Source organism: Giraffa tippelskirchi, chromosome 14 (assembly GCF_054371585.1).
Source record: "Giraffa tippelskirchi isolate mGirTip1 chromosome 14, T2T-mGirTip1v1.2.pri, whole genome shotgun sequence".
Classification (NCBI taxonomy): Eukaryota; Metazoa; Chordata; class Mammalia; order Artiodactyla; family Giraffidae; genus Giraffa; species Giraffa tippelskirchi.
In genome coordinates, this window is record NC_137288.1 from 8,759,653 (window position 1) to 8,783,421 (window position 23,769).

General features: G+C 55.1%; 3 protein-coding genes and 1 long non-coding RNA gene across 4 annotated transcripts in view; 1 reads left to right on the forward strand and 3 right to left on the reverse strand.

Moving 5' to 3' along the window:
• The window catches only part of LOC145534148 (uncharacterized), a 770,273-nt gene that overhangs the window by 160,024 nt on the left and 586,480 nt on the right, over positions 1–23,769 (forward strand). The window contains exons 20-23 of the long non-coding RNA XR_014074274.1: positions 423–534; positions 8,071–8,182; positions 15,727–15,838; positions 23,377–23,488. This is a non-coding gene — a long non-coding RNA (uncharacterized LOC145534148). The remainder of the gene's footprint in view (positions 1–422; positions 535–8,070; positions 8,183–15,726; positions 15,839–23,376; positions 23,489–23,769) is intronic.
• Positions 2,551–7,642, reverse strand: LOC145533970 (uncharacterized). The gene is made up of 3 exons (XM_081561325.1): positions 4,176–7,642; positions 3,464–3,776; positions 2,551–3,211 (listed from the first exon to the last, which is right to left on the reverse strand). The coding sequence occupies exons 1-3, from the start codon at positions 4,410–4,412 to the stop codon at positions 2,583–2,585; spliced, it is 1,179 nt and encodes a 392-aa protein (XP_081417451.1). The 5' UTR covers positions 4,413–7,642; the 3' UTR covers positions 2,551–2,582.
• Positions 10,215–15,298, reverse strand: LOC145533949 (uncharacterized). Its single transcript, XM_081561300.1, has 3 exons — positions 11,832–15,298; positions 11,120–11,432; positions 10,215–10,867 (listed from the first exon to the last, which is right to left on the reverse strand). The coding sequence occupies exons 1-3, from the start codon at positions 12,066–12,068 to the stop codon at positions 10,239–10,241; spliced, it is 1,179 nt and encodes a 392-aa protein (XP_081417426.1). The 5' UTR covers positions 12,069–15,298; the 3' UTR covers positions 10,215–10,238.
• LOC145533959 (uncharacterized) lies at positions 17,871–21,802 on the reverse strand. The gene is made up of 3 exons (XM_081561312.1): positions 19,488–21,802; positions 18,776–19,088; positions 17,871–18,523 (listed from the first exon to the last, which is right to left on the reverse strand). The coding sequence occupies exons 1-3, from the start codon at positions 19,722–19,724 to the stop codon at positions 17,895–17,897; spliced, it is 1,179 nt and encodes a 392-aa protein (XP_081417438.1). The 5' UTR covers positions 19,725–21,802; the 3' UTR covers positions 17,871–17,894.

Genomic DNA, 23,769 nt, shown 5'->3' on the forward strand with positions numbered 1-23,769 from the left:
AACTACTAAACTTTTCTGGAAGTTTATTTAGTAGCTTCCTTGAGCAGTTCATTGTGAAGCATTTTTTTTTTTTTCTGTGACATTGGCCTCATTAAAAAGCACGGTTTGCCTTTACTGGATAATTCTGTTCATTGGTTTCTTAGGGAACCTTGGTAATATTTGAGTTTCCTGGGGAGTATGGTCACATGACCTGGCCCTGGCCAATCGGTGCGTTCCACCTCCCTGGCCACTGTGATTGGCTCCGGGCTGGGGCAGTGCCCAATCGGGGCCCAGGGCCGGGCCTCCCGTTGGAAGCCAGGGGAAGACGAGCTGTCGTCCTGCTGGGGTAGGGGAAGGGGTGGGGCCGGGGGAGGTCAGGCTCCAGCAGTGGGAGGGGCGTGAGGCCCGCCTGCGGCAGTTGGTGACCTTCCTGCTCCCCTCAGGGCAGAGCCGCCGGCCTGAGAATGAGGGCGCTGCTGAGCCCAGGGCCTGGGATGGCCCGTTGCTGCTGTGGTCCCAGAGCTCCACCCGCGACCTGAGGGAAGCCGTCTGCCCGTGAGTCCTCTCCCGCTTGTCTGTCAGCTTGTTTGAACCATGCTGGGTTTTCTGCCCAGCTGGCTAAGGGGAGTCCCTGGAAATGCAAGGGTGTGGGTTTTGGCAGACTTCAGGGAAGACATGCCAGATGAGCCTGGGAGACTCCAGCTTAATCTGGATTCAGGAGATATCTCTTCGGGCCAGCTAGTAATTGTAGGATAAGCCTAATGAGTCTTCACAGGATGAAGAGAGTAACGTGCCAAGGTAGCAATCGATGTCCTCATTCGAGAGGATGAAGCTGGTGCTCAGAGAAGGGGGGAACTTGGCCACAGCAAGGAGGTGTGCACCCAGACAGAACCCCCAGATCCGGCCATTGGAGCTCAGGGAGGCCACTGGTGTGGCTTGTCCCTGTGGCAGGGGCCGAGGCACGCAGCCCACCCTGATTCCTGCGGGGGCCTGACTTGGGAAGTGCCATCTGGTAGCTTTGAGACTCACCAAACCAAATTGCACTGGAGAGAGGAGGGACACCTTCCTTCATCCACCCCCCACCCCCGCCGGATTCCCACATACCCTGACCCCTTTCTCCCGATTTCGGAGCCATTTCCAGAGTCCCGCTCATATGACCTCATTCGAAGTGCACTGTGGACGAGCTGCCATCTGCAGCTACTACCACAGCGGCCAAGGGCTTTAGCTCCCGACTACCTCCCTTCCTTTGGAACTTGGGGGCCCTCTACTCCCCACTTGCACACCACAGACCTTTGCTGAGGATTGTGGGGACCCTCACTCAGTTTGCAGTACGTTGTAGCCATCCCTGTCCTCTCTATACCTCCCTTGAAACTCAGCTTGTGAGCTCCTTTGGAGCAGCGTGGCCCACCTGGCTGCAACGGAAGAGACACAGCTGACAGTGAAACAACAGCTTAGATCTGAGACCCGGAAAGCTCTGTCAGAAGGGACCTCCCTCTTCACACCGTAGAGGCTGTAGGAGGCGCCAGGCTTTCGAACCAGTGCTGGGGCCAAAATGACTCCACAGCTGTTTTCCTTCCTGGGGAGGGTTCTGGCTCGAGTGGGAATGGCTCAAGTCTCCTAAGGTTCTGCAAGCCCACTGTGTGCAGATTCACGGTACACAGAGAGGAGAAGGTGGAGTCCTGCCCTGTAGGTGGTCACAGCTCACGGATGAGCCAGGCAGGCAGGGCATGAGAACACCTGAGCTGCCTTCATGAGTGAATGGTGTGGGGGCAGAGGAAGAGAAGCCGGTCTGCTCCCTCGTGTGGTGCCCCAGGCAGGTTGTCCCCAGAGGAAACCCTTACGACGGTGAGGACTATCACTGCTGTTTCCCAAGGGGTTCCGTCGGTGCGTGTCTTCCCCGGAGCGGTCAGGCCGTCTCTCAAGTACACGGGCCATGGGCATTGCCTCTCCTTGGAACTTCCCATGTGTTTCTCTTTTTTATGGAACAGTGATTTTCTAGAGGGGTTCTGGGCCACAAGGATGTTGGGTCATTTTCTAGCCTTCTGTCATGAAGAACGCTTTCCTGGGTGTTGGGGTGGTTTGTTGTTCCAGCTCCCTTTCTTGGCTTCTTTTGGGAGCTGGTGCAACAAGACGAGCTCAGCCTCTGCCTTCTGGCTGAGATGTCACCCTTGACACAGCAATGCCTGCCTGGAGATAATGATGGCAGTTGCCAAAAGGGCTTCGTTTGGCACATGGTATCTTGAAAGGACGTACACCGTCCTTTCAGATATCAAAGGCTAGTTCAAATGACGTACAAATGAGAACTCTCCAATGGAGTCTTACAGTAGTTGGAGAGTCCAAAAAACACTCCTTCAGTCATTTCACTGAGAGTCATTGATTGGGGACACCAAGAATATAGGAAGGAATGCACAAAGAAAGGATGAAATTGTGTTCAGGATCGGGGGAAGGGATGAACAGGGCGTGCTTGCCTTGAATCCAGGCTTTGTTGGGGGGTGGGGCATAAAGATCAAACGGGTCTGAAACTACAAAGTGGTGATGGTAACACAGTATCACCAGAGTTACACAACAGTGTTCCCAAATTGCAACAATGATGAAAAAGTTTACTAATCCCAACTTAACCAACAAAAGTACAGGAAACCATACAAAAAATAAAACATCACCAGAAAGGTGGAAACAAAGCAAATGCAAAGCAGTTCAGGGGAAAGGAACTCCATGTCCCCTGGGGGCAGACCGAGTTGCCAGCGTCCACGGTGAGCAGACGGGGATGGAGGCTGCAGAGCCGACCGCTCCCCTGGACGTGGTGTTTCCGGCAAGGGCTCTGGGTGTCTGTCCAGAGCGGGGGCTCGTTCTCCCTGCAGGGGTGGGTGAGTCATCGTGGGCGTCTGGGTGTTGCGCGGGAGCCAGGGCAGGCTCTCCCTGCCGAGGCGGTGACTCCTCCTCTGCCTCGGGTTCTCCTGCCAGAGCCCGAGCAGGTAGAGGTGCACGTGGAGGTGGAGGTTCTGGCTGAGGGGGTGGGACATCAGTGCCTGGGGCTGGGGGTCCTGCAGGCATGGAGATCCGATCTGCCCGGTGTGCTGGCCAGTACCCAGCTGGCCTGGTGTCTCTGCGAGGGCAAGTCTCGGTTCTCCATCTGCCCTCGGTGGATCCCTGGGTCCTGCACCTGGAGCCAGCACCTCTGTAGGGACAGGTCTGGGAAGCGGAGCCTGGTTCCAGTTGGAGGCCAGTGCTAGAGCTGGGGGAGAAGCAAAGTTTGCCCACAGGCCAGCCTTGGCATGTGCGTCTCCCGGGACAGAAAGCTTCCAAGAGATTCCCAAAGACTACCCAGCGTCGGATGTCTTTTGGGACTGAAGTGTGCAAGATGGGGGGCGGGGGGTGTGAGGCCAGCGCTTGCTGCAGGCCCAGCAGCAGCTTTCGGGGACTCGTCCCTGTGTAGCTCAGCACCCCCTCCCCACACACTCCCGTGCACCAGCCCCAGCGTCCTCACCTCTGTGCTCTGGCGTGCTGGGCTCCAGGTCCTCCTGCTGCCTCAGAGGCCGGGGTTCTCGGGACTCTGGGTCGGAGCCGGGTGTGCTGAGCTCCGTGGCAGCCTCAGACTGGGCCGCCGGGTGTGTCCTGGGCGGTGTCTCGGCAGCAGGCCTTCCCCGCCTCCGCTTCTCCCCCGGTGGGGCTGATGCCTCCGTGGGCACGCTCACCTGGAGCCTGCACTGGGCCTCACGGGCGGGGGGGTGGTGCTCCGACCCCTCCCTCCGGGAGGTGGATGGGGTGTCCCCGTCCTCGGCCTCATCACGTGGGAAGCTCTGCAACGACAGTGACCGTCAGCCAGCCATGCTAGGAGTTTTCCGAGCTGGGCCTGGGCAGTGGAGCCGCTGCTTCTGCCTGCTCGAACTTCTCTTCCCAGAAGGGTCAGAGACGTGTGTCTGCTCAGATCCCCACCCGGGAGGAAAGAGACCCACCTGAGGGTGTGAGGTCCGCCTGGGCGGCCGCCGCTGCCCGCACTCTCCCCATCCCGCCCAGCCTGCTCTCCCCTGGGGTGTGGACACAACTTGTCCGCAGGCTTCTGACCCCACATCCGCCTGGGCTTCCTTGAGGGAGACACACCCCAAGAAACCCGCATCCACACACACAGGCAAAGGACCCGGTGTTTCCGGGTGGCATGGGAGAGGCGGCCTGGTCCGTCCTGGGGCTCCCCGTGTTACCTTTCTGTTTCTCCGGGCAAAGGGCCAGAGGCCTCTCGGGGGTGTCCTGAGCCAACGTCGACAGGGTGCCCGCGCACACTGCCTGTGAGCACTCCTGAGGCCCCGGCCTCTGGGCAGGGGCAAACAGCAGAACATCCTGGCAGCCAGTGAACTGGCTGGGGGCTCCTCTCCGCTCTGGAGGCCTGGATACCCGGGCTGCGGGTTCTGTTGGGTTCTGTTGCCGGCAGGTGACATCATCTCCTGGGGTTCGTGCTGAGGTCCCTTCCCCAAAACTTCCCAAGGGAATCTCTGGGTTTCTGACTGCTCGACCACCCCCCTTAGGCCATGTGCAGGCACAGTGACACCCACACAGCCCAGCCCACAGCCCTGGGGAGGCCTGGGTTCAGCCAGGGCCTGAGCTCCGAGGACCCCACTGCTCTCAGACCAGGCTCCTTCTTCTCATAAGTGGTGTGGCCCTGGACAAGCATATGCCCCTCAGGGTTGCCCCAGTCTCTCCATCTGCAGAGTGGTGGTCATTCTCCCATCTGCTTCCTAGGTCTGTCGGCCTACGAGCAGCTCCATGCCTTTCCACCTGGGGCCGATATCACGTGGAGCTTGTGCGCTGAGACTTCAGAAAGAAAGATTCCATCCAGGGCTGACACAGCACAGAATGGGGCAGAACGAGGCCTGGATGTGCCGTGGTACCCAGGAAAAGGCACTCCCCCTCCTGACTGTTTTGAGACCCCGCATCCAAGTTGGAGGACCGAAAGGAAGACTCGAAGGTCTCCCTCTCTTATAGAAAAGAGTAGCCAACTTTCTGCTCCTCTGTTTCCATTGAGATTCTGTTCAAGTGTCCCAGCTCGGCTTCTGCGGGTGGCTGAGCTTCTAATGGCTCCCTGCGTTCTTGTCTTTTCCTCTCCAAACCTTCCGTCCTTTTCCCCCTTCTGGGGTGGAAGGGCGCTGTCATTGCTTCTACCTTCGAGGCAGATTGAGGAAAAGTCTGGACCGTCGACTCCTTTCCTCTCTTTGGTTCCGTGTCTCTCTCTGGCTGTGTCCCTCTCTTTTCCTTTCTCAGTTCCGTCTGTGTCTTCCTCTTTCTCTCTCGTGTGTGGATGGATGGATGCTAGGGATGCACATGTATATGATTAGATGAGGGTTATGTTTTAGGGATAGGTTAGAGGGAGAGAAAGGCTTTAGGTCGGAGTTGGTCATGGGGGAAGGGTCAAGGGTGGTGGTGGTGTTGTTTCTTGGAATCTGAGTGCTGTGCATTCTTCGTCTCTTTCCATATGAACCCCTTCTCAGATACACCACTTGCAAGGAGTCTCTCATGTTCTGTTTCCTATCTTTTGCATTTGTGAATGCTTAGCTTCTCTGTTGTGAAGAGGTTCCATTGGATGGAAACCCATGGGTGTACTTCGTGTACCTCTTTGCCTTACTTGAAGAGACCCATTTCGACCTCCGCCCAGCAAATGGCAAGGAGACTCTGATGTTAAGGAGCCTTTGACCTACGCTTCTTTCTAGCTATCTCATGACATCAGTCTTTAGGGTGAGGTTTTCCCCCTATATTGAGGTGGTATGAGATCAAAACCAATAGCGTTCTTCAGATGTAGCTGTCTGGTTTTCCCATGGACATTGATTGAAGAGGCTTTCTTGTTCCCATTTGGATATTCTCCCCTTCTGTGTCAGAGATGAGTTGACCATGGATGCTGGGGTTTGTTTCTGGACCCTCCACTTTATTCCATCGATCTGGATCTGTGTGTGTTGTTGTATTCCCAATAGCATACTGTCCTGCTGCTGCTGCTGCGGCTAAGTCACTTCAGTCGTGTCTGACTCTGCGTGACCCCATGGCCTGCAGCCTACCAGGCTCCTCCGTCCAGGACGTTTTCCAGGCAAGAGTACTGGAGTGGGTCGCCATTGCCTTCTCCGATACTCTCCTGAGGATCCTAGTTTGGTCGTCTAATTTCCTTTCACACAACCTTGGATGTCCGTATCGGGGCTTTTTCGTCGGATTGTATTGACAGTTTAGGCTCTTTTCTGTCTCCGTACCCCTTTTGCAATTCTTTGTTCGGTGCGAAAATGCATTGGCATGTTGGGAGGAATAGCATCGAAGCTGTGGACTGCCTTGTGGGGCTGTGACATCATTTTCCCAATAGGAATTCTTTCCAGCCCTGAGCACAGCTTCTCTTTCCAGTGATTGGTGTGGGCTTGATCTTCCTTCTTCCATCTCTCGCCGTTTTGTGAGAACAGGTCCATCCTTCCCTTCTGGGTTAGATGGACTGGTGGGTATCACTTCAGTGAATGGCATTGTCAGTGGGGGTGATAATTCCCTTCTCGTTGGAAGACTTTGCTGTGAGTATTAGAAATGCAAGTGACTTCTCTTCCCCTTCCTCCCTGTCCATCTCTCAGAGCCACCGGGAAACAGAGGCCTCATCCACGGTCACACAGGCCTGAGGGGGTGCAACTAGACTGTTGTTTCTTCAGGCCCTCAGTGCTGGACATCATCCGGGATCCTCTGTGTGTGTCTTCCTCAGTCTGGTGTCCCTTCAGACCTTTCCCTAGTTTTCACAGGCTTGTTGTGTTGGTGTTCTTTGTCTGTTTGGAGACACATCCTTGATAAGCTTTGTGTTTCCACTCATTCGTCTCGCGATGTATGACCTGTCTTTTGCTTTTGTCATGAGGTCTTTCCCACAGTAGATATCTTTGATTTTGCAAAGTCCACTGTATTCTCTGGGTTTTTTTTTTTTTTTTTTGTGGACTGGCTTTTAGTTTTGTGTGTGAAGACTCAAAGCACGTGTCCGGTTTCTGCTCATTGTTCTTCGAGATTTGTGGCAAGTTTTCATGGAAAGTTTGTCTAGGGATAACTGGAAGTGAACTCGGTGTAAGGTGTCAAGTCTCCATCTCCATTCCTGTCATCCCCTGCAGTTTCCAATTCCCTGTTCCTGAGTGGTTTTAGAGACCTTGTGGGGAGTTTGGTTGCATTGGAGTTTGCATTTCCACCTTGATTCGATTCACACTGTTCTGCCCTCAGGGACACTGTCAAGGGGGAGTGAGGAGCAGCCTGCACTTCCAGCAGTGACCACACGGTGGGGCGAGTGCTGCTCTCCCCTCAGGGAGCCCCAGGCCACAGGCATCCCAGTGAGGAGCCAGTTCTGTGCTCAGCTGGAAGGAGTTAGTCTCTCAGGAGCCTCTGAGCCCTTGCCTTTGGATCACCCAGGGTGGGCATTTACTGGGACAGAAAAAATTGCCCTGAATTCCATGGACGGAAGAGCCTGGCTGTGTAGAGTTCGTGAGTTGCCGCGAATCAGACACAACTGAGGACACAAAAATTCTATAGATTAAAACACTTTTTGAGGTTGGGGGGGAGTGAAAGGGGGGGATGTGGGTTTTTTTGTCTTATATAATAGCCAAGGGAAATCTAGTTTAAACCTAAATTCACATAGACGGGAAAGGTATAGCTCTCCGTCACCCTATTAAAAAAAAAAAAAAAAAAAAAACTACTAAACTTTTCTGAAAGTTTATTTAGTAGCTTCCTTGAGCAGTTCATTGTGAAGCATTTTTTTTTTTTTTTCTGTGACATTGGCCTCATTAAAAAGCACGGTTTGCCTTTACTGGATAATTCTGTTCATTGGTTTCTTAGGGAACCTTGGTAATATTTGAGTTTCCTGGGGAGTATGGTCACATGACCTGGCCCTGGCCAATCGGTGCGTTCCACCTCCCTGGCCACTGTGATTGGCTCCGGGCTGGGGCAGTGCCCAATCGGGGCCCAGGGCCGGGCCTCCCGTTGGAAGCCAGGGGAAGACGAGCTGTCGTCCTGCTGGGGTAGGGGAAGGGGTGGGGCCGGGGGAGGTCAGGCTCCAGCAGTGGGAGGGGCGTGAGGCCCGCCTGCGGCAGTTGGTGACCTTCCTGCTCCCCTCAGGGCAGAGCCGCCGGCCTGAGAATGAGGGCGCTGCTGAGCCCAGGGCCTGGGATGGCCCGTTGCTGCTGTGGTCCCAGAGCTCCACCCGAGACCTGAGGGAAGCCGTCTGCCCGTGAGTCCTCTCCCGCTTGTCTGTCAGCTTGTTTGAACCATGCTGGGTTTTCTGCCCAGCTGGCTAAGGGGAGTCCCTGGAAATGCAAGGGTGTGGGTTTTGGCAGACTTCAGGGAAGACATGCCAGGTGAGCCTGGGAGACTCCAGCTTAATCTGGATTCAGGAGATATCTCTTCGGGCCAGCTAGTAATTGTAGGATAAGCCTAATGAGTCTTCACAGGATGAAGAGAGTAACGTGCCAAGGTAGCAATCGATGTCCTCATTCGAGAGGATGAAGCTGGTGCTCAGAGAAGGGGGGAACTTGGCCACAGCAAGGAGGTGTGCACCCAGACAGAACCCCCAGATCCGGCCATTGGAGCTCAGGGAGGCCACTGGTGTGGCTTGTCCCTGTGGCAGGGGCCGAGGCACGCAGCCCACCCTGATTCCTGCGGGGGCCTGACTTGGGAAGTGCCATCTGGTAGCTTTGAGACTCACCAAACCAAATTGCACTGGAGAGAGGAGGGACACCTTCCTTCATCCACCCCCCACCCCCGCCGGATTCCCACATACCCTGACCCCTTTCTCCCGATTTCGGAGCCATTTCCAGAGTCCCGCTCATATGACCTCATTCGAAGTGCACTGTGGACGAGCTGCCATCTGCAGCTACTACCACAGCGGCCAAGGGCTTTAGCTCCCGACTACCTCCCTTCCTTTGGAACTTGGGGGCCCTCTACTCCCCACTTGCACACCACAGACCTTTGCTGAGGATTGTGGGGACCCTCACTCAGTTTGCAGTACGTTGTAGCCATCCCTGTCCTCTCTATACCTCCCTTGAAACTCAGCTTGTGAGCTCCTTTGGAGCAGCGTGGCCCACCTGGCTGCAACGGAAGAGACACAGCTGACAGTGAAACAACAGCTTAGATCTGAGACCCGGAAAGCTCTGTCAGAAGGGACCTCCCTCTTCACACCGTAGAGGCTGTAGGAGGCGCCAGGCTTTCGAACCAGTGCTGGGGCCAAAATGACTCCACAGCTGTTTTCCTTCCTGGGGAGGGTTCTGGCTCGAGTGGGAATGGCTCAAGTCTCCTAAGGTTCTGCAAGCCCACTGTGTGCAGATTCACGGTACACAGAGAGGAGAAGGTGGAGTCCTGCCCTGTAGGTGGTCACAGCTCACGGATGAGCCAGGCAGGCAGGCAGGCAGGGCATGAGAACACCTGAGCTGCCTTCATGAGTGAATGGTGTGGGGGCAGAGGAAGAGAAGCCGGTCTGCTCCCTCGTGTGGTGCCCCGGGCAGGTTGTCCCCAGAGGAAACCCTTACGACGGTGAGGACTATCACTGCTGTTTCCCAAGGGGTTCCGTCGGTGCGTGTCTTCCCCGGAGCGGTCAGGCCGTCTCTCAAGTACACGGGCCATGGGCATTGCCTCTCCTTGGAACTTCCCATGTGTTTCTCTTTTTTATGGAACAGTGATTTTCTAGAGGGGTTCTGGGCCACAAGGATGTTGGGTCATTTTCTAGCCTTCTGTCATGAAGAACGCTTTCCTGGGTGTTGGGGTGGTTTGTTGTTCCAGCTCCCTTTCTTGGCTTCTTTTGGGAGCTGGTGCAACAAGACGAGCTCAGCCTCTGCCTTCTGGCTGAGATGTCACCCTTGACACAGCAATGCCTGCCTGGAGATAATGATGGCAGTTGCCAAAAGGGCTTCGTTTGGCACATGGTATCTTGAAAGGACGTACACCGTCCTTTCAGATATCAAAGGCTAGTTCAAATGACATACAAATGAGAACTCTCCAATGGAGTCTTACAGTAGTTGGAGAGTCCAAAAAACACTCCGTCAGTCATTTCACTGAGAGTCATTGATTGGGGACACCAAGAATATAGGAAGGAATGCACAAAGAAAGGATGAAATTGTGTTCAGGATCGGGGGAAGGGATGAACAGGGCGTGCTTGCCTTGAATCCAGGCTTTGTTGGGGGGTGGGGCATAAAGATCAAACGGGTCTGAAACTACAAAGTGGTGATGGTAACACAGTATCACCAGAGTTACACAACAGTGTTCCCAAATTGCAACAATGATGAAAAAGTTTACTAATCCCAACTTAACCAACAAAAGTACAGGAAACCATACAAAAAATAAAACATCACCAGAAAGGTGGAAACAAACCAAATGCAAAGCAGTTCAGGGGAAAGGAACTCCATGTCCCCTGGGGGCAGACCGAGTTGCCAGCGTCCACGGTGAGCAGACGGGGATGGAGGCTGCAGAGCCGACCGCTCCCCTGGACGTGGTGTTTCCGGCAAGGGCTCTGGGTGTCTGTCCAGAGCGGGGGCTCGTTCTCCCTGCAGGGGTGGGTGAGTCATCGTGGGCGTCTGGGTGTTGCGCGGGAGCCAGGGCAGGCTCTCCCTGCCGAGGCGGTGACTCCTCCTCTGCCTCGGGTTCTCCTGCCAGAGCCCGAGCAGGTAGAGGTGCACGTGGAGGTGGAGGTTCTGGCTGAGGGGGTGGGACATCAGTGCCTGGGGCTGGGGGTCCTGCAGGCATGGAGATCCGATCTGCCCGGTGTGCTGGCCAGTACCCAGCTGGCCTGGTGTCTCTGCGAGGGCAAGTCTCGGTTCTCCATCTGCCCTCGGTGGATCCCTGGGTCCTGCACCTGGAGCCAGCACCTCTGTAGGGACAGGTCTGGGAAGCGGAGCCTGGTTCCAGTTGGAGGCCAGTGCTAGAGCTGGGGGAGAAGCAAAGATTGCCCACAGGCCAGCCTTGGCATGTGCGTCTCCCGGGACAGAAAGCTTCCAAGAGATTCCCAAAGAATACCCAGCGTCGGATGTCTTTTGGGACTGAAGTGTGCAAGATGGGGGGCGGGGGGTGTGAGGCCAGCGCTTGCTGCAGGCCCAGCAGCAGCTTTCGGGGACTCGTCCCTGTGTAGCTCAGCACCCCCTCCCCACACACTCCCGTGCACCAGCCCCAGCGTCCTCACCTCTGTGCTCTGGCGTGCTGGGCTCCAGGTCCTCCTGCTGCCTCAGAGGCCGGGGTTCTCGGGACTCTGGGTCGGAGCCGGGTGTGCTGAGCTCCGTGGCAGCCTCAGACTGGGCCGCCGGGTGTATCCTGGGCGGTGTCTCGGCAGCAGGCCTTCCCCGCCTCCGCTTCTCCCCCGGTGGGGCTGATGCCTCCGTGGGCACGCTCACCTGGAGCCTGCACTGGGCCTCACGGGCGGGGGGGTGGTGCTCCGACCCCTCCCTCCGGGAGGTGGATGGGGTGTCCCCGTCCTCGGCCTCATCACGTGGGAAGCTCTGCAACGACAGTGACCGTCAGCCAGCCATGCTAGGAGTTTTCCGAGCTGGGCCTGGGCAGTGGAGCCGCTGCTTCTGCCTGCTCGAACTTCTCTTCCCAGAAGGGTCAGAGACGTGTGTCTGCTCAGATCCCCACCCGGGAGGAAAGAGACCCACCTGAGGGTGTGAGGTCCGCCTGGGCGGCCGCCGCTGCCCGCACTCTCCCCATCCCGCCCAGCCTGCTCTCCCCTGGGGTGTGGACACAACTTGTCCGCAGGCTTCTGACCCCACATCCGCCTGGGCTTCCTTGAGGGAGACACACCCCAAGAAACCCGCATCCACACACACAGGCAAAGGACCCGGTGTTTCCGGGTGGCATGGGAGAGGCGGCCTGGTCCGTCCTGGGGCTCCCCGTGTTACCTTTCTGTTTCTCCGGGCAAAGGGCCAGAGGCCTCTCGGGGGTGTCCTGAGCCAACGTCGACAGGGTGCCCGCGCACACTGCCTGTGAGCACTCCTGAGGCCCCGGCCTCTGGGCAGGGGCAAACAGCAGAACATCCTGGCAGCCAGTGAACTGGCTGGGGGCTCCTCTCCGCTCTGGAGGCCTGGATACCCGGGCTGCGGGTTCTGTTGGGTTCTGTTGCCGGCAGGTGACATCATCTCCTGGGGTTCGTGCTGAGGTCCCTTCCCCAAAACTTCCCAAGGGAATCTCTGGGTTTCTGACTGCTCGACCACCCCCCTTAGGCCATGTGCAGGCACAGTGACACCCACACAGCCCAGCCCACAGCCCTGGGGAGGCCTGGGTTCAGCCAGGGCCTGAGCTCCGAGGACCCCACTGCTCTCAGACCAGGCTCCTTCTTCTCATAAGTGGTGTGGCCCTGGACAAGCATATGCCCCTCAGGGTTGCCCCAGTCTCTCCATCTGCAGAGTGGTGGTCATTCTCCCATCTGCTTCCTAGGTCTGTCGGCCTACGAGCAGCTCCATGCCTTTCCACCTGGGGCCGATATCACGTGGAGCTTGTGCGCTGAGACTTCAGAAAGAAAGATTCCATCCAGGGCTGACACAGCACAGAATGGGGCAGAACGAGGCCTGGATGTGCCGTGGTACCCAGGAAAAGGCACTCCCCCTCCTGACTGTTTTGAGACCCCGCATCCAAGTTGGAGGACCGAAAGGAAGACTCGAAGGTCTCCCTCTCTTATAGAAAAGAGTAGCCAACTTTCTGCTCCTCTGTTTCCATTGAGATTCTGTTCAAGTGTCCCAGCTCGGCTTCTGCGGGTGGCTGAGCTTCTAGTGGCTCCCTGCGTTCTTGTCTTTTCCTCTCCAAACCTTCCGTCCTTTTCCCCCTTCTGGGGTGGAAGGGCGCTGTCATTGCTTCTACCTTCGAGGCAGATTGAGGAAAAGTCTGGACCGTCGACTCCTTTCCTCTCTTTGGTTCCGTGTCTCTCTCTGGCTGTGTCCCTCTCTTTTCCTTTCTCAGTTCCGTCTGTGTCTTCCTCTTTCTCTCTCGTGTGTGGATGGATGGATGCTAGGGATGCACATGTATATGATTAGATGAGGGTTATGTTTTAGGGATAGGTTAGAGGGAGAGAAAGGCTTTAGGTCGGAGTTGGTCATGGGGGAAGGGTCAAGGGTGGTGGTGGTGTTGTTTCTTGGAATCTGAGTGCTGTGCATTCTTCGTCTCTTTCCATATGAACCCCTTCTCAGATACACCACTTGCAAGGAGTCTCTCATGTTCTGTTTCCTATCTTTTGCATTTGTGAATGCTTAGCTTCTCTGTTGTGAAGAGGTTCCATTGGATGGAAACCCATGGGTGTACTTCGTGTACCTCTTTGCCTTACTTGAAGAGACCCATTTCGACCTCCGCCCAGCAAATGGCAAGGAGACTCTGATGTTAAGGAGCCTTTGACCTACGCTTCTTTCTAGCTATCTCATGACATCAGTCTTTAGGGTGAGGTTTTCCCCCTATATTGAGGTGGTATGAGATCAAAACCAATAGCGTTCTTCAGATGTAGCTGTCTGGTTTTCCCATGGACATTGATTGAAGAGGCTTTCTTGTTCCCATTTGGATATTCTCCCCTTCTGTGTCAGAGATGAGTTGACCATGGATGCTGGGGTTTGTTTCTGGACCCTCCACTTTATTCCATCGATCTGGATCTGTGTGTGTTGTTGTATTCCCAATAGCATACTGTCCTGCTGCTGCTGCTGCGGCTAAGTCACTTCAGTCGTGTCTGACTCTGCGTGACCCCATGGCCTGCAGCCTACCAGGCTCCTCCGTCCAGGACGTTTTCCAGGCAAGAGTACTGGAGTGGGTCGCCATTGCCTTCTCCGATACTCTCCTGAGGATCCTAGTTTGGTCGTCTAATTTCCTTTCACACAACCTTGGATGTCCGTATCGGGGCTTTTTCGTCGGATTGTATTGACAGTTTAGGCTCTTTTCTGTCTCCGTACCCCTTTTGCAATTCTTTGTTCGGTGCGAAAATGCATTGGCATGTTGGGAGGAATAGCATCGAAGCTGTGGACTGCCTTGTGGGGCTGTGACATCATTTTCCCAATAGGAATTCTTTCCAGCCCTGAGCACAGCTTCTCTTTCCAGTGATTGGTGTGGGCTTGATCTTCCTTCTTCCATCTCTCGCCGTTTTGTGAGAACAGGTCCATCCTTCCCTTCTGGGTTAGATGGACTGGTGGGTATCACTTCAGTGAATGGCATTGTCAGTGGGGGTGATAATTCCCTTCTCGTTGGAAGACTTTGCTGTGAGTATTAGAAATGCAAGTGACTTCTCTTCCCCTTCCTCCCTGTCCATCTCTCAGAGCCACCGGGAAACAGAGGCCTCATCCACGGTCACACAGGCCTGAGGGGGTGCAACTAGACTGTTGTTTCTTCAGGCCCTCAGTGCTGGACATCATCCGGGATCCTCTGTGTGTGTCTTCCTCAGTCTGGTGTCCCTTCAGACCTTTCCCTAGTTTTCACAGGCTTGTTGTGTTGGTGTTCTTTGTCTGTTTGGAGACACATCCTTGATAAGCTTTGTGTTTCCACTCATTCGTCTCGCGATGTATGACCTGTCTTTTGCTTTTGTCATGAGGTCTTTCCCACAGTAGATATCTTTGATTTTGCAAAGTCCACTGTATTCTCTGGGTTTTTTTTTTTTTTTTTTGTGGACTGGCTTTTAGTTTTGTGTGTGAAGACTCAAAGCACGTGTCCGGTTTCTGCTCATTGTTCTTCGAGATTTGTGGCAAGTTTTCATGGAAAGTTTGTCTAGGGATAACTGGAAGTGAACTCGGTGTAAGGTGTCAAGTCTCCATCTCCATTCCTGTCATCCCCTGCAGTTTCCAATTCCCTGTTCCTGAGTGGTTTTAGAGACCTTGTGGGGAGTTTGGTTGCATTGGAGTTTGCATTTCCACCTTGATTCGATTCACACTGTTCTGCCCTCAGGGACACTGTCAAGGGGGAGTGAGGAGCAGCCTGCACTTCCAGCAGTGACCACACGGTGGGGCGAGTGCTGCTCTCCCCTCAGGGAGCCCCAGGCCACAGGCATCCCAGTGAGGAGCCAGTTCTGTGCTCAGCTGGAAGGAGTTAGTCTCTCAGGAGCCTCTGAGCCCTTGCCTTTGGATCACCCAGGGTGGGCATTTACTGGGACAGAAAAAATTGCCCTGAATTCCATGGACGGAAGAGCCTGGCTGTGTAGAGTTCGTGAGTTGCCGCGAATCAGACACAACTGAGGACACAAAAATTCTATAGATTAAAACACTTTTTGAGGTTGGGGGGGAGTGAAAGGGGGGGATGTGGGTTTTTTTGTCTTATATAATAGCCAAGGGAAATCTAGTTTAAACCTAAATTCACATAGACGGGAAAGGTATAGCTCTCCGTCACCCTATTAAAAAAAAAAAAAAAAAAAAAACTACTAAACTTTTCTGAAAGTTTATTTAGTAGCTTCCTTGAGCAGTTCATTGTGAAGCATTTTTTTTTTTTTTTCTGTGACATTGGCCTCATTAAAAAGCACGGTTTGCCTTTACTGGATAATTCTGTTCATTGGTTTCTTAGGGAACCTTGGTAATATTTGAGTTTCCTGGGGAGTATGGTCACATGACCTGGCCCTGGCCAATCGGTGCGTTCCACCTCCCTGGCCACTGTGATTGGCTCCGGGCTGGGGCAGTGCCCAATCGGGGCCCAGGGCCGGGCCTCCCGTTGGAAGCCAGGGGAAGACGAGCTGTCGTCCTGCTGGGGTAGGGGAAGGGGTGGGGCCGGGGGAGGTCAGGCTCCAGCAGTGGGAGGGGCGTGAGGCCCGCCTGCGGCAGTTGGTGACCTTCCTGCTCCCCTCAGGGCAGAGCCGCCGGCCTGAGAATGAGGGCGCTGCTGAGCCCAGGGCCTGGGATGGCCCGTTGCTGCTGTGGTCCCAGAGCTCCACCCGAGACCTGAGGGAAGCCGTCTGCCCGTGAGTCCTCTCCCGCTTGTCTGTCAGCTTGTTTGAACCATGCTGGGTTTTCTGCCCAGCTGGCTAAGGGGAGTCCCTGGAAATGCAAGGGTGTGGGTTTTGGCAGACTTCAGGGAAGACATGCCAGGTGAGCCTGGGAGACTCCAGCTTAATCTGGATTCAGGAGATATCTCTTCGGGCCAGCTAGTAATTGTAGGATAAGCCTAATGAGTCTTCACAGGATGAAGAGAGTAACGTGCCAAGGTAGCAATCGATGTCCTCATTCGAGAGGATGAAGCTGGTGCTCAGAGAAGGGGGGAACTTGGCCACAGCAAGGAGGTGTGCACCCAGACAGAACCCCCAGATCCGGCCATTGGAGCTCAGGGAGGCCACTGGTGTGGCTTGTCCCTGTGGCAGGGGCCGAGGCACGCAGCCCACCCTGATTCCTGCGGGGGCCTGACTTGGGAAGTGCCATCTGGTAGCTTTGAGACTCACCAAACCAAATTGCACTGGAGAGAGGAGGGACACCTTCCTTCATCCACCCCCCACCCCCGCCGGATTCCCACATACCCTGACCCCTTTCTCCCGATTTCGGAGCCATTTCCAGAGTCCCGCTCATATGACCTCATTCGAAGTGCACTGTGGACGAGCTGCCATCTGCAGCTACTACCACAGCGGCCAAGGGCTTTAGCTCCCGACTACCTCCCTTCCTTTGGAACTTGGGGGCCCTCTACTCCCCACTTGCACACCACAGACCTTTGCTGAGGATTGTGGGGACCCTCACTCAGTTTGCAGTACGTTGTAGCCATCCCTGTCCTCTCTATACCTCCCTTGAAACTCAGCTTGTGAGCTCCTTTGGAGCAGCGTGGCCCACCTGGCTGCAACGGAAGAGACACAGCTGACAGTGAAACAACAGCTTAGATCTGAGACCCGGAAAGCTCTGTCAGAAGGGACCTCCCTCTTCACACCGTAGAGGCTGTAGGAGGCGCCAGGCTTTCGAACCAGTGCTGGGGCCAAAATGACTCCACAGCTGTTTTCCTTCCTGGGGAGGGTTCTGGCTCGAGTGGGAATGGCTCAAGTCTCCTAAGGTTCTGCAAGCCCACTGTGTGCAGATTCACGGTACACAGAGAGGAGAAGGTGGAGTCCTGCCCTGTAGGTGGTCACAGCTCACGGATGAGCCAGGCAGGCAGGCAGGCAGGGCATGAGAACACCTGAGCTGCCTTCATGAGTGAATGGTGTGGGGGCAGAGGAAGAGAAGCCGGTCTGCTCCCTCGTGTGGTGCCCCGGGCAGGTTGTCCCCAGAGGAAACCCTTACGACGGTGAGGACTATCACTGCTGTTTCCCAAGGGGTTCCGTCGGTGCGTGTCTTCCCCGGAGCGGTCAGGCCGTCTCTCAAGTACACGGGCCATGGGCATTGCCTCTCCTTGGAACTTCCCATGTGTTTCTCTTTTTTATGGAACAGTGATTTTCTAGAGGGGTTCTGGGCCACAAGGATGTTGGGTCATTTTCTAGCCTTCTGTCATGAAGAACGCTTTCCTGGGTGTTGGGGTGGTTTGTTGTTCCAGCTCCCTTTCTTGGCTTCTTTTGGGAGCTGGTGCAACAAGACGAGCTCAGCCTCTGCCTTCTGGCTGAGATGTCACCCTTGACACAGCAATGCCTGCCTGGAGATAATGATGGCAGTTGCCAAAAGGGCTTCGTTTGGCACATGGTATCTTGAAAGGACGTACACCGTCCTTTCAGATATCAAAGGCTAGTTCAAATGACATACAAATGAGAACTCTCCAATGGAGTCTTACAGTAGTTGGAGAGTCCAAAAAACACTCCGTCAGTCATTTCACTGAGAGTCATTGATTGGGGACACCAAGAATATAGGAAGGAATGCACAAAGAAAGGATGAAATTGTGTTCAGGATCGGGGGAAGGGATGAACAGGGCGTGCTTGCCTTGAATCCAGGCTTTGTTGGGGGGTGGGGCATAAAGATCAAACGGGTCTGAAACTACAAAGTGGTGATGGTAACACAGTATCACCAGAGTTACACAACAGTGTTCCCAAATTGCAACAATGATGAAAAAGTTTACTAATCCCAACTTAACCAACAAAAGTACAGGAAACCATACAAAAAATAAAACATCACCAGAAAGGTGGAAACAAACCAAATGCAAAGCAGTTCAGGGGAAAGGAACTCCATGTCCCCTGGGGGCAGACCGAGTTGCCAGCGTCCACGGTGAGCAGACGGGGATGGAGGCTGCAGAGCCGACCGCTCCCCTGGACGTGGTGTTTCCGGCAAGGGCTCTGGGTGTCTGTCCAGAGCGGGGGCTCGTTCTCCCTGCAGGGGTGGGTGAGTCATCGTGGGCGTCTGGGTGTTGCGCGGGAGCCAGGGCAGGCTCTCCCTGCCGAGGCGGTGACTCCTCCTCTGCCTCGGGTTCTCCTGCCAGAGCCCGAGCAGGTAGAGGTGCACGTGGAGGTGGAGGTTCTGGCTGAGGGGGTGGGACATCAGTGCCTGGGGCTGGGGGTCCTGCAGGCATGGAGATCCGATCTGCCCGGTGTGCTGGCCAGTACCCAGCTGGCCTGGTGTCTCTGCGAGGGCAAGTCTCGGTTCTCCATCTGCCCTCGGTGGATCCCTGGGTCCTGCACCTGGAGCCAGCACCTCTGTAGGGACAGGTCTGGGAAGCGGAGCCTGGTTCCAGTTGGAGGCCAGTGCTAGAGCTGGGGGAGAAGCAAAGATTGCCCACAGGCCAGCCTTGGCATGTGCGTCTCCCGGGACAGAAAGCTTCCAAGAGATTCCCAAAGAATACCCAGCGTCGGATGTCTTTTGGGACTGAAGTGTGCAAGATGGGGGGCGGGGGGTGTGAGGCCAGCGCTTGCTGCAGGCCCAGCAGCAGCTTTCGGGGACTCGTCCCTGTGTAGCTCAGCACCCCCTCCCCACACACTCCCGTGCACCAGCCCCAGCGTCCTCACCTCTGTGCTCTGGCGTGCTGGGCTCCAGGTCCTCCTGCTGCCTCAGAGGCCGGGGTTCTCGGGACTCTGGGTCGGAGCCGGGTGTGCTGAGCTCCGTGGCAGCCTCAGACTGGGCCGCCGGGTGTATCCTGGGCGGTGTCTCGGCAGCAGGCCTTCCCCGCCTCCGCTTCTCCCCCGGTGGGGCTGATGCCTCCGTGGGCACGCTCACCTGGAGCCTGCACTGGGCCTCACGGGCGGGGGGGTGGTGCTCCGACCCCTCCCTCCGGGAGGTGGATGGGGTGTCCCCGTCCTCGGCCTCATCACGTGGGAAGCTCTGCAACGACAGTGACCGTCAGCCAGCCATGCTAGGAGTTTTCCGAGCTGGGCCTGGGCAGTGGAGCCGCTGCTTCTGCCTGCTCGAACTTCTCTTCCCAGAAGGGTCAGAGACGTGTGTCTGCTCAGATCCCCACCCGGGAGGAAAGAGACCCACCTGAGGGTGTGAGGTCCGCCTGGGCGGCCGCCGCTGCCCGCACTCTCCCCATCCCGCCCAGCCTGCTCTCCCCTGGGGTGTGGACACAACTTGTCCGCAGGCTTCTGACCCCACATCCGCCTGGGCTTCCTTGAGGGAGACACACCCCAAGAAACCCGCATCCACACACACAGGCAAAGGACCCGGTGTTTCCGGGTGGCATGGGAGAGGCGGCCTGGTCCGTCCTGGGGCTCCCCGTGTTACCTTTCTGTTTCTCCGGGCAAAGGGCCAGAGGCCTCTCGGGGGTGTCCTGAGCCAACGTCGACAGGGTGCCCGCGCACACTGCCTGTGAGCACTCCTGAGGCCCCGGCCTCTGGGCAGGGGCAAACAGCAGAACATCCTGGCAGCCAGTGAACTGGCTGGGGGCTCCTCTCCGCTCTGGAGGCCTGGATACCCGGGCTGCGGGTTCTGTTGGGTTCTGTTGCCGGCAGGTGACATCATCTCCTGGGGTTCGTGCTGAGGTCCCTTCCCCAAAACTTCCCAAGGGAATCTCTGGGTTTCTGACTGCTCGACCACCCCCCTTAGGCCATGTGCAGGCACAGTGACACCCACACAGCCCAGCCCACAGCCCTGGGGAGGCCTGGGTTCAGCCAGGGCCTGAGCTCCGAGGACCCCACTGCTCTCAGACCAGGCTCCTTCTTCTCATAAGTGGTGTGGCCCTGGACAAGCATATGCCCCTCAGGGTTGCCCCAGTCTCTCCATCTGCAGAGTGGTGGTCATTCTCCCATCTGCTTCCTAGGTCTGTCGGCCTACGAGCAGCTCCATGCCTTTCCACCTGGGGCCGATATCACGTGGAGCTTGTGCGCTGAGACTTCAGAAAGAAAGATTCCATCCAGGGCTGACACAGCACAGAATGGGGCAGAACGAGGCCTGGATGTGCCGTGGTACCCAGGAAAAGGCACTCCCCCTCCTGACTGTTTTGAGACCCCGCATCCAAGTTGGAGGACCGAAAGGAAGACTCGAAGGTCTCCCTCTCTTATAGAAAAGAGTAGCCAACTTTCTGCTCCTCTGTTTCCATTGAGATTCTGTTCAAGTGTCCCAGCTCGGCTTCTGCGGGTGGCTGAGCTTCTAGTGGCTCCCTGCGTTCTTGTCTTTTCCTCTCCAAACCTTCCGTCCTTTTCCCCCTTCTGGGGTGGAAGGGCGCTGTCATTGCTTCTACCTTCGAGGCAGATTGAGGAAAAGTCTGGACCGTCGACTCCTTTCCTCTCTTTGGTTCCGTGTCTCTCTCTGGCTGTGTCCCTCTCTTTTCCTTTCTCAGTTCCGTCTGTGTCTTCCTCTTTCTCTCTCGTGTGTGGATGGATGGATGCTAGGGATGCACATGTATATGATTAGATGAGGGTTATGTTTTAGGGATAGGTTAGAGGGAGAGAAAGGCTTTAGGTCGGAGTTGGTCATGGGGGAAGGGTCAAGGGTGGTGGTGGTGTTGTTTCTTGGAATCTGAGTGCTGTGCATTCTTCGTCTCTTTCCATATGAACCCCTTCTCAGATACACCACTTGCAAGGAGTCTCTCATGTTCTGTTTCCTATCTTTTGCATTTGTGAATGCTTAGCTTCTCTGTTGTGAAGAGGTTCCATTGGATGGAAACCCATGGGTGTACTTCGTGTACCTCTTTGCCTTACTTGAAAAGACCCATTTCGACCTCCGCCCAGCAAATGGCAAGGAGACTCTGATGTTAAGGAGCCTTTGACCTACGCTTCTTTCTAGCTATCTCATGACATCAGTCTTTAGGGTGAGGTTTTCCCCCTATATTGAGGTGGTATGAGATCAAAACCAATAGCGTTCTTCAGATGTAGCTGTCTGGTTTTCCCATGGACATTGATTGAAGAGGCTTTCTTGTTCCCATTTGGATATTCTCCCCTTCTGTGTCAGAGATGAGTTGACCATGGATGCTGGGGTTTGTTTCTGGACCCTCCACTTTATTCCATCGATCTGGATCTGTGTGTGTTTGTGTTGTTGTATTCCCAATGGCATACTGTCCTGCTGCTGCTGCTGCGGCTAAGTCACTTCAGTCGTGTCTGACTCTGCGTGACCCCATGGCCTGCAGCCTACCAGGCTCCTCCGTCCAGGACGTTTTCCAGGCAAGAGTACTGGAGTGGGTCGCCATTGCCTTCTCCGATACTCTCCTGAGGATCCTAGTTTGGTCGTCTAATTTCCTTTCACACAACCTTGGATGTCCGTATCGGGGCTTTTTCGTCGGATTGTATTGACAGTTTAGGCTCTTTTCTGTCTCCGTACCCCTTTTGCAATTCTTTGTTCGGTGCGAAAATGCATTGGCATTTTGGGAGGAATAGCATCGAAGCTGTGGATTGCCTTGTGGGGCTGTGACATCATTTTCCCAATAGGAATTCTTTCCAGCCCTGAGCACAGCTTCTCTTTCCAGTGATTGGTGTGGGCTTGATCTTCCTTCTTCCATCTCTCGCCGTTTTGTGAGAACAGGTCCATCCTTCCCTTCTGGGTTAGATGGACTGGTGGGTATCACTTCAGTGAATGGCATTGTCAGTGGGGGTGATAATTCCCTTCTCGTTGGAAGACTTTGCTGTGAGTATTAGAAATGCAAGTGACTTCTCTTCCCCTTCCTCCCTGTCCATCTCTCAGAGCCACCGGGAAACAGAGGCCTCATCCACGGTCACACAGGCCTGAGGGGGTGCAACTAGACTGTTGTTTCTTCAGGCCCTCAGTGCTGGACATCATCCGGGATCCTCTGTGTGTGTCTTCCTCAGTCTGGTGTCCCTTCAGACCTTTCCCTAGTTTTCACAGGCTTGTTGTGTTGGTGTTCTTTGTCTGTTTGGAGACACATCCTTGATAAGCTTTGTGTTTCCACTCATTCGTCTCGCGATGTATGACCTGTCTTTTGCTTTTGTCATGAGGTCTTTCCCACAGTAGATATCTTTGATTTTGCAAAGTCCACTGTATTCTCTGGGTTTTTTTTTTTTGTGGACTGGCTTTTAGTTTTGTGTGTGAAGACTCAAAGCACGTGTCCGGTTTCTGCTCATTGTTCTTCGAGATTTGTGACAAGTTTTCATGGAAAGTTTGCCTGGGGATAACTGGAAGTGAACTCGGTGTAAGGTGTCAAGTCTCCATCTCCATTCCTGTCATCCCCTGCAGTTTCCAATTCCCTGTTCCTGAGTGGTTTTAGAGACCTTGTGGGGAGTTTGGTTGCATTGGAGTTTGCCTTTCCACCTTGATTCGATTCACACTGTTCTGCCCTCAGGGACACTGTCAAGGGGGAGTGAGGAGCAGCCTGCACTTCCAGCAGTGACCACACGGTGGGGCGAGTGCTGCTCTCCCCTCAGGGAGCCCCAGGCCACAGGCATCCCAGTGAGGAGCCAGCTCTGTGCTCAGCTGAAAGGAGTTAGTCTCTCAGGAGCCTCTGAGCCCTTGCCTTTGGATCACCCAGGGTGGGCATTTACTGGGACAGAAAAAATTGCCCTGAATTCCATGGACGGAAGAGCCTGGCTGTGTAGAGTTCGTGAGTTGCCGCGAATCAGACACAACTGAGGACACAAAAATTCTATAGATTAAAACACTTTTTGGGGGTGGGGGGGAGTAAAAGGGGGGGATGTGGGTTTTTTTGTCTTATATAATAGCCAAGGGAAATCTAGTTTAAACCTAAATTCACATAGACGGGAAAGGTATAGCTCTCCGTCACCCTATTAAAAAAAAAAAAAAAAAACTACTAAACTTTTCTGAAAGTTTATTTAGTAGCTTCCTTGAGCAGTTCATTGTGAAGCATTTTTTTTTTCTTCTGTGACATTGGCCTCATTAAAAAGCACGGTTTGCCTTTACTGGATAATTCTGTTCATTGGTTTCTTAGGGAACCTTGGTAATATTTGAGTTTCCTGGGGAGTATGGTCACATGACCTGGCCCTGGCCAATCGGTGCGTTCCACCTCCCTGGCCACTGTGATTGGCTCCGGGCTGGGGCAGTGCCCAATCGGGGCCCAGGGCCGGGCCTCCCGTTGGAAGCCAGGGGAAGACGAGCTGTCGTCCTGCTGGGGTAGGGGAAGGGGTGGGGCCGGGGGAGGTCAGGCTCCAGCAGTGGGAGGGGCGTGAGGCCCGCCTGCGGCAGTTGGTGACCTTCCTGCTCCCCTCAGGGCAGAGCCGCCGGCCTGAGAATGAGGGCGCTGCTGAGCCCAGGGCCTGGGATGGCCCGTTGCTGCTGTGGTCCCAGAGCTCCACCCGAGACCTGAGGGAAGCCGTCTGCCCGTGAGTCCTCTCCCGCTTGTCTGTCAGCTTGTTTGAACCATGCTGGGTTTTCTGCCCAGCTGGCTAAGGGGAGTCCCTGGAAATGCAAGGGTGTGGGTTTTGGCAGACTTCAGGGAAGACATGCCAGATGAGCCTGGGAGACTCCAGCTTAATCTGGATTCAGGAGATATCTCTTCGGGCCAGCTAGTAATTGTAGGATAAGCCTAATGAGTCTTCACAGGATGAAGAGAGTAATGTGCCAAGGTAGCAATCGATGTCCTCATTCGAGAGGATGAAGCTGG

What these genes read in the sequence shown, in the direction of transcription:
- LOC145533970 (XM_081561325.1), bottom strand. Translation starts at nt 4,412, where the DNA reads ATGATGTCACCTGCCGGCAACAGAACCCAACAGAACCCGCAGCCCGGG. An exon ending in TTGCCCGGAGAAACAGAAAG is followed by an intron (nt 3,777 to 4,175) that starts GTAACACGGGGA and finishes CTGTCGTTGCAG; the next exon opens with AGCTTCCCACGTGATGAGGC. An exon ending in CAGCACGCCAGAGCACAGAG is followed by an intron (nt 3,212 to 3,463) that starts GTGAGGACGCTG and finishes CTTCTCCCCCAG; the next exon opens with CTCTAGCACTGGCCTCCAAC.
- LOC145533949 (XM_081561300.1), bottom strand. Translation starts at nt 12,068, where the DNA reads ATGATGTCACCTGCCGGCAACAGAACCCAACAGAACCCGCAGCCCGGG. An exon ending in TTGCCCGGAGAAACAGAAAG is followed by an intron (nt 11,433 to 11,831) that starts GTAACACGGGGA and finishes CTGTCGTTGCAG; the next exon opens with AGCTTCCCACGTGATGAGGC. An exon ending in CAGCACGCCAGAGCACAGAG is followed by an intron (nt 10,868 to 11,119) that starts GTGAGGACGCTG and finishes CTTCTCCCCCAG; the next exon opens with CTCTAGCACTGGCCTCCAAC.
- LOC145533959 (XM_081561312.1), bottom strand. Translation starts at nt 19,724, where the DNA reads ATGATGTCACCTGCCGGCAACAGAACCCAACAGAACCCGCAGCCCGGG. An exon ending in TTGCCCGGAGAAACAGAAAG is followed by an intron (nt 19,089 to 19,487) that starts GTAACACGGGGA and finishes CTGTCGTTGCAG; the next exon opens with AGCTTCCCACGTGATGAGGC. An exon ending in CAGCACGCCAGAGCACAGAG is followed by an intron (nt 18,524 to 18,775) that starts GTGAGGACGCTG and finishes CTTCTCCCCCAG; the next exon opens with CTCTAGCACTGGCCTCCAAC.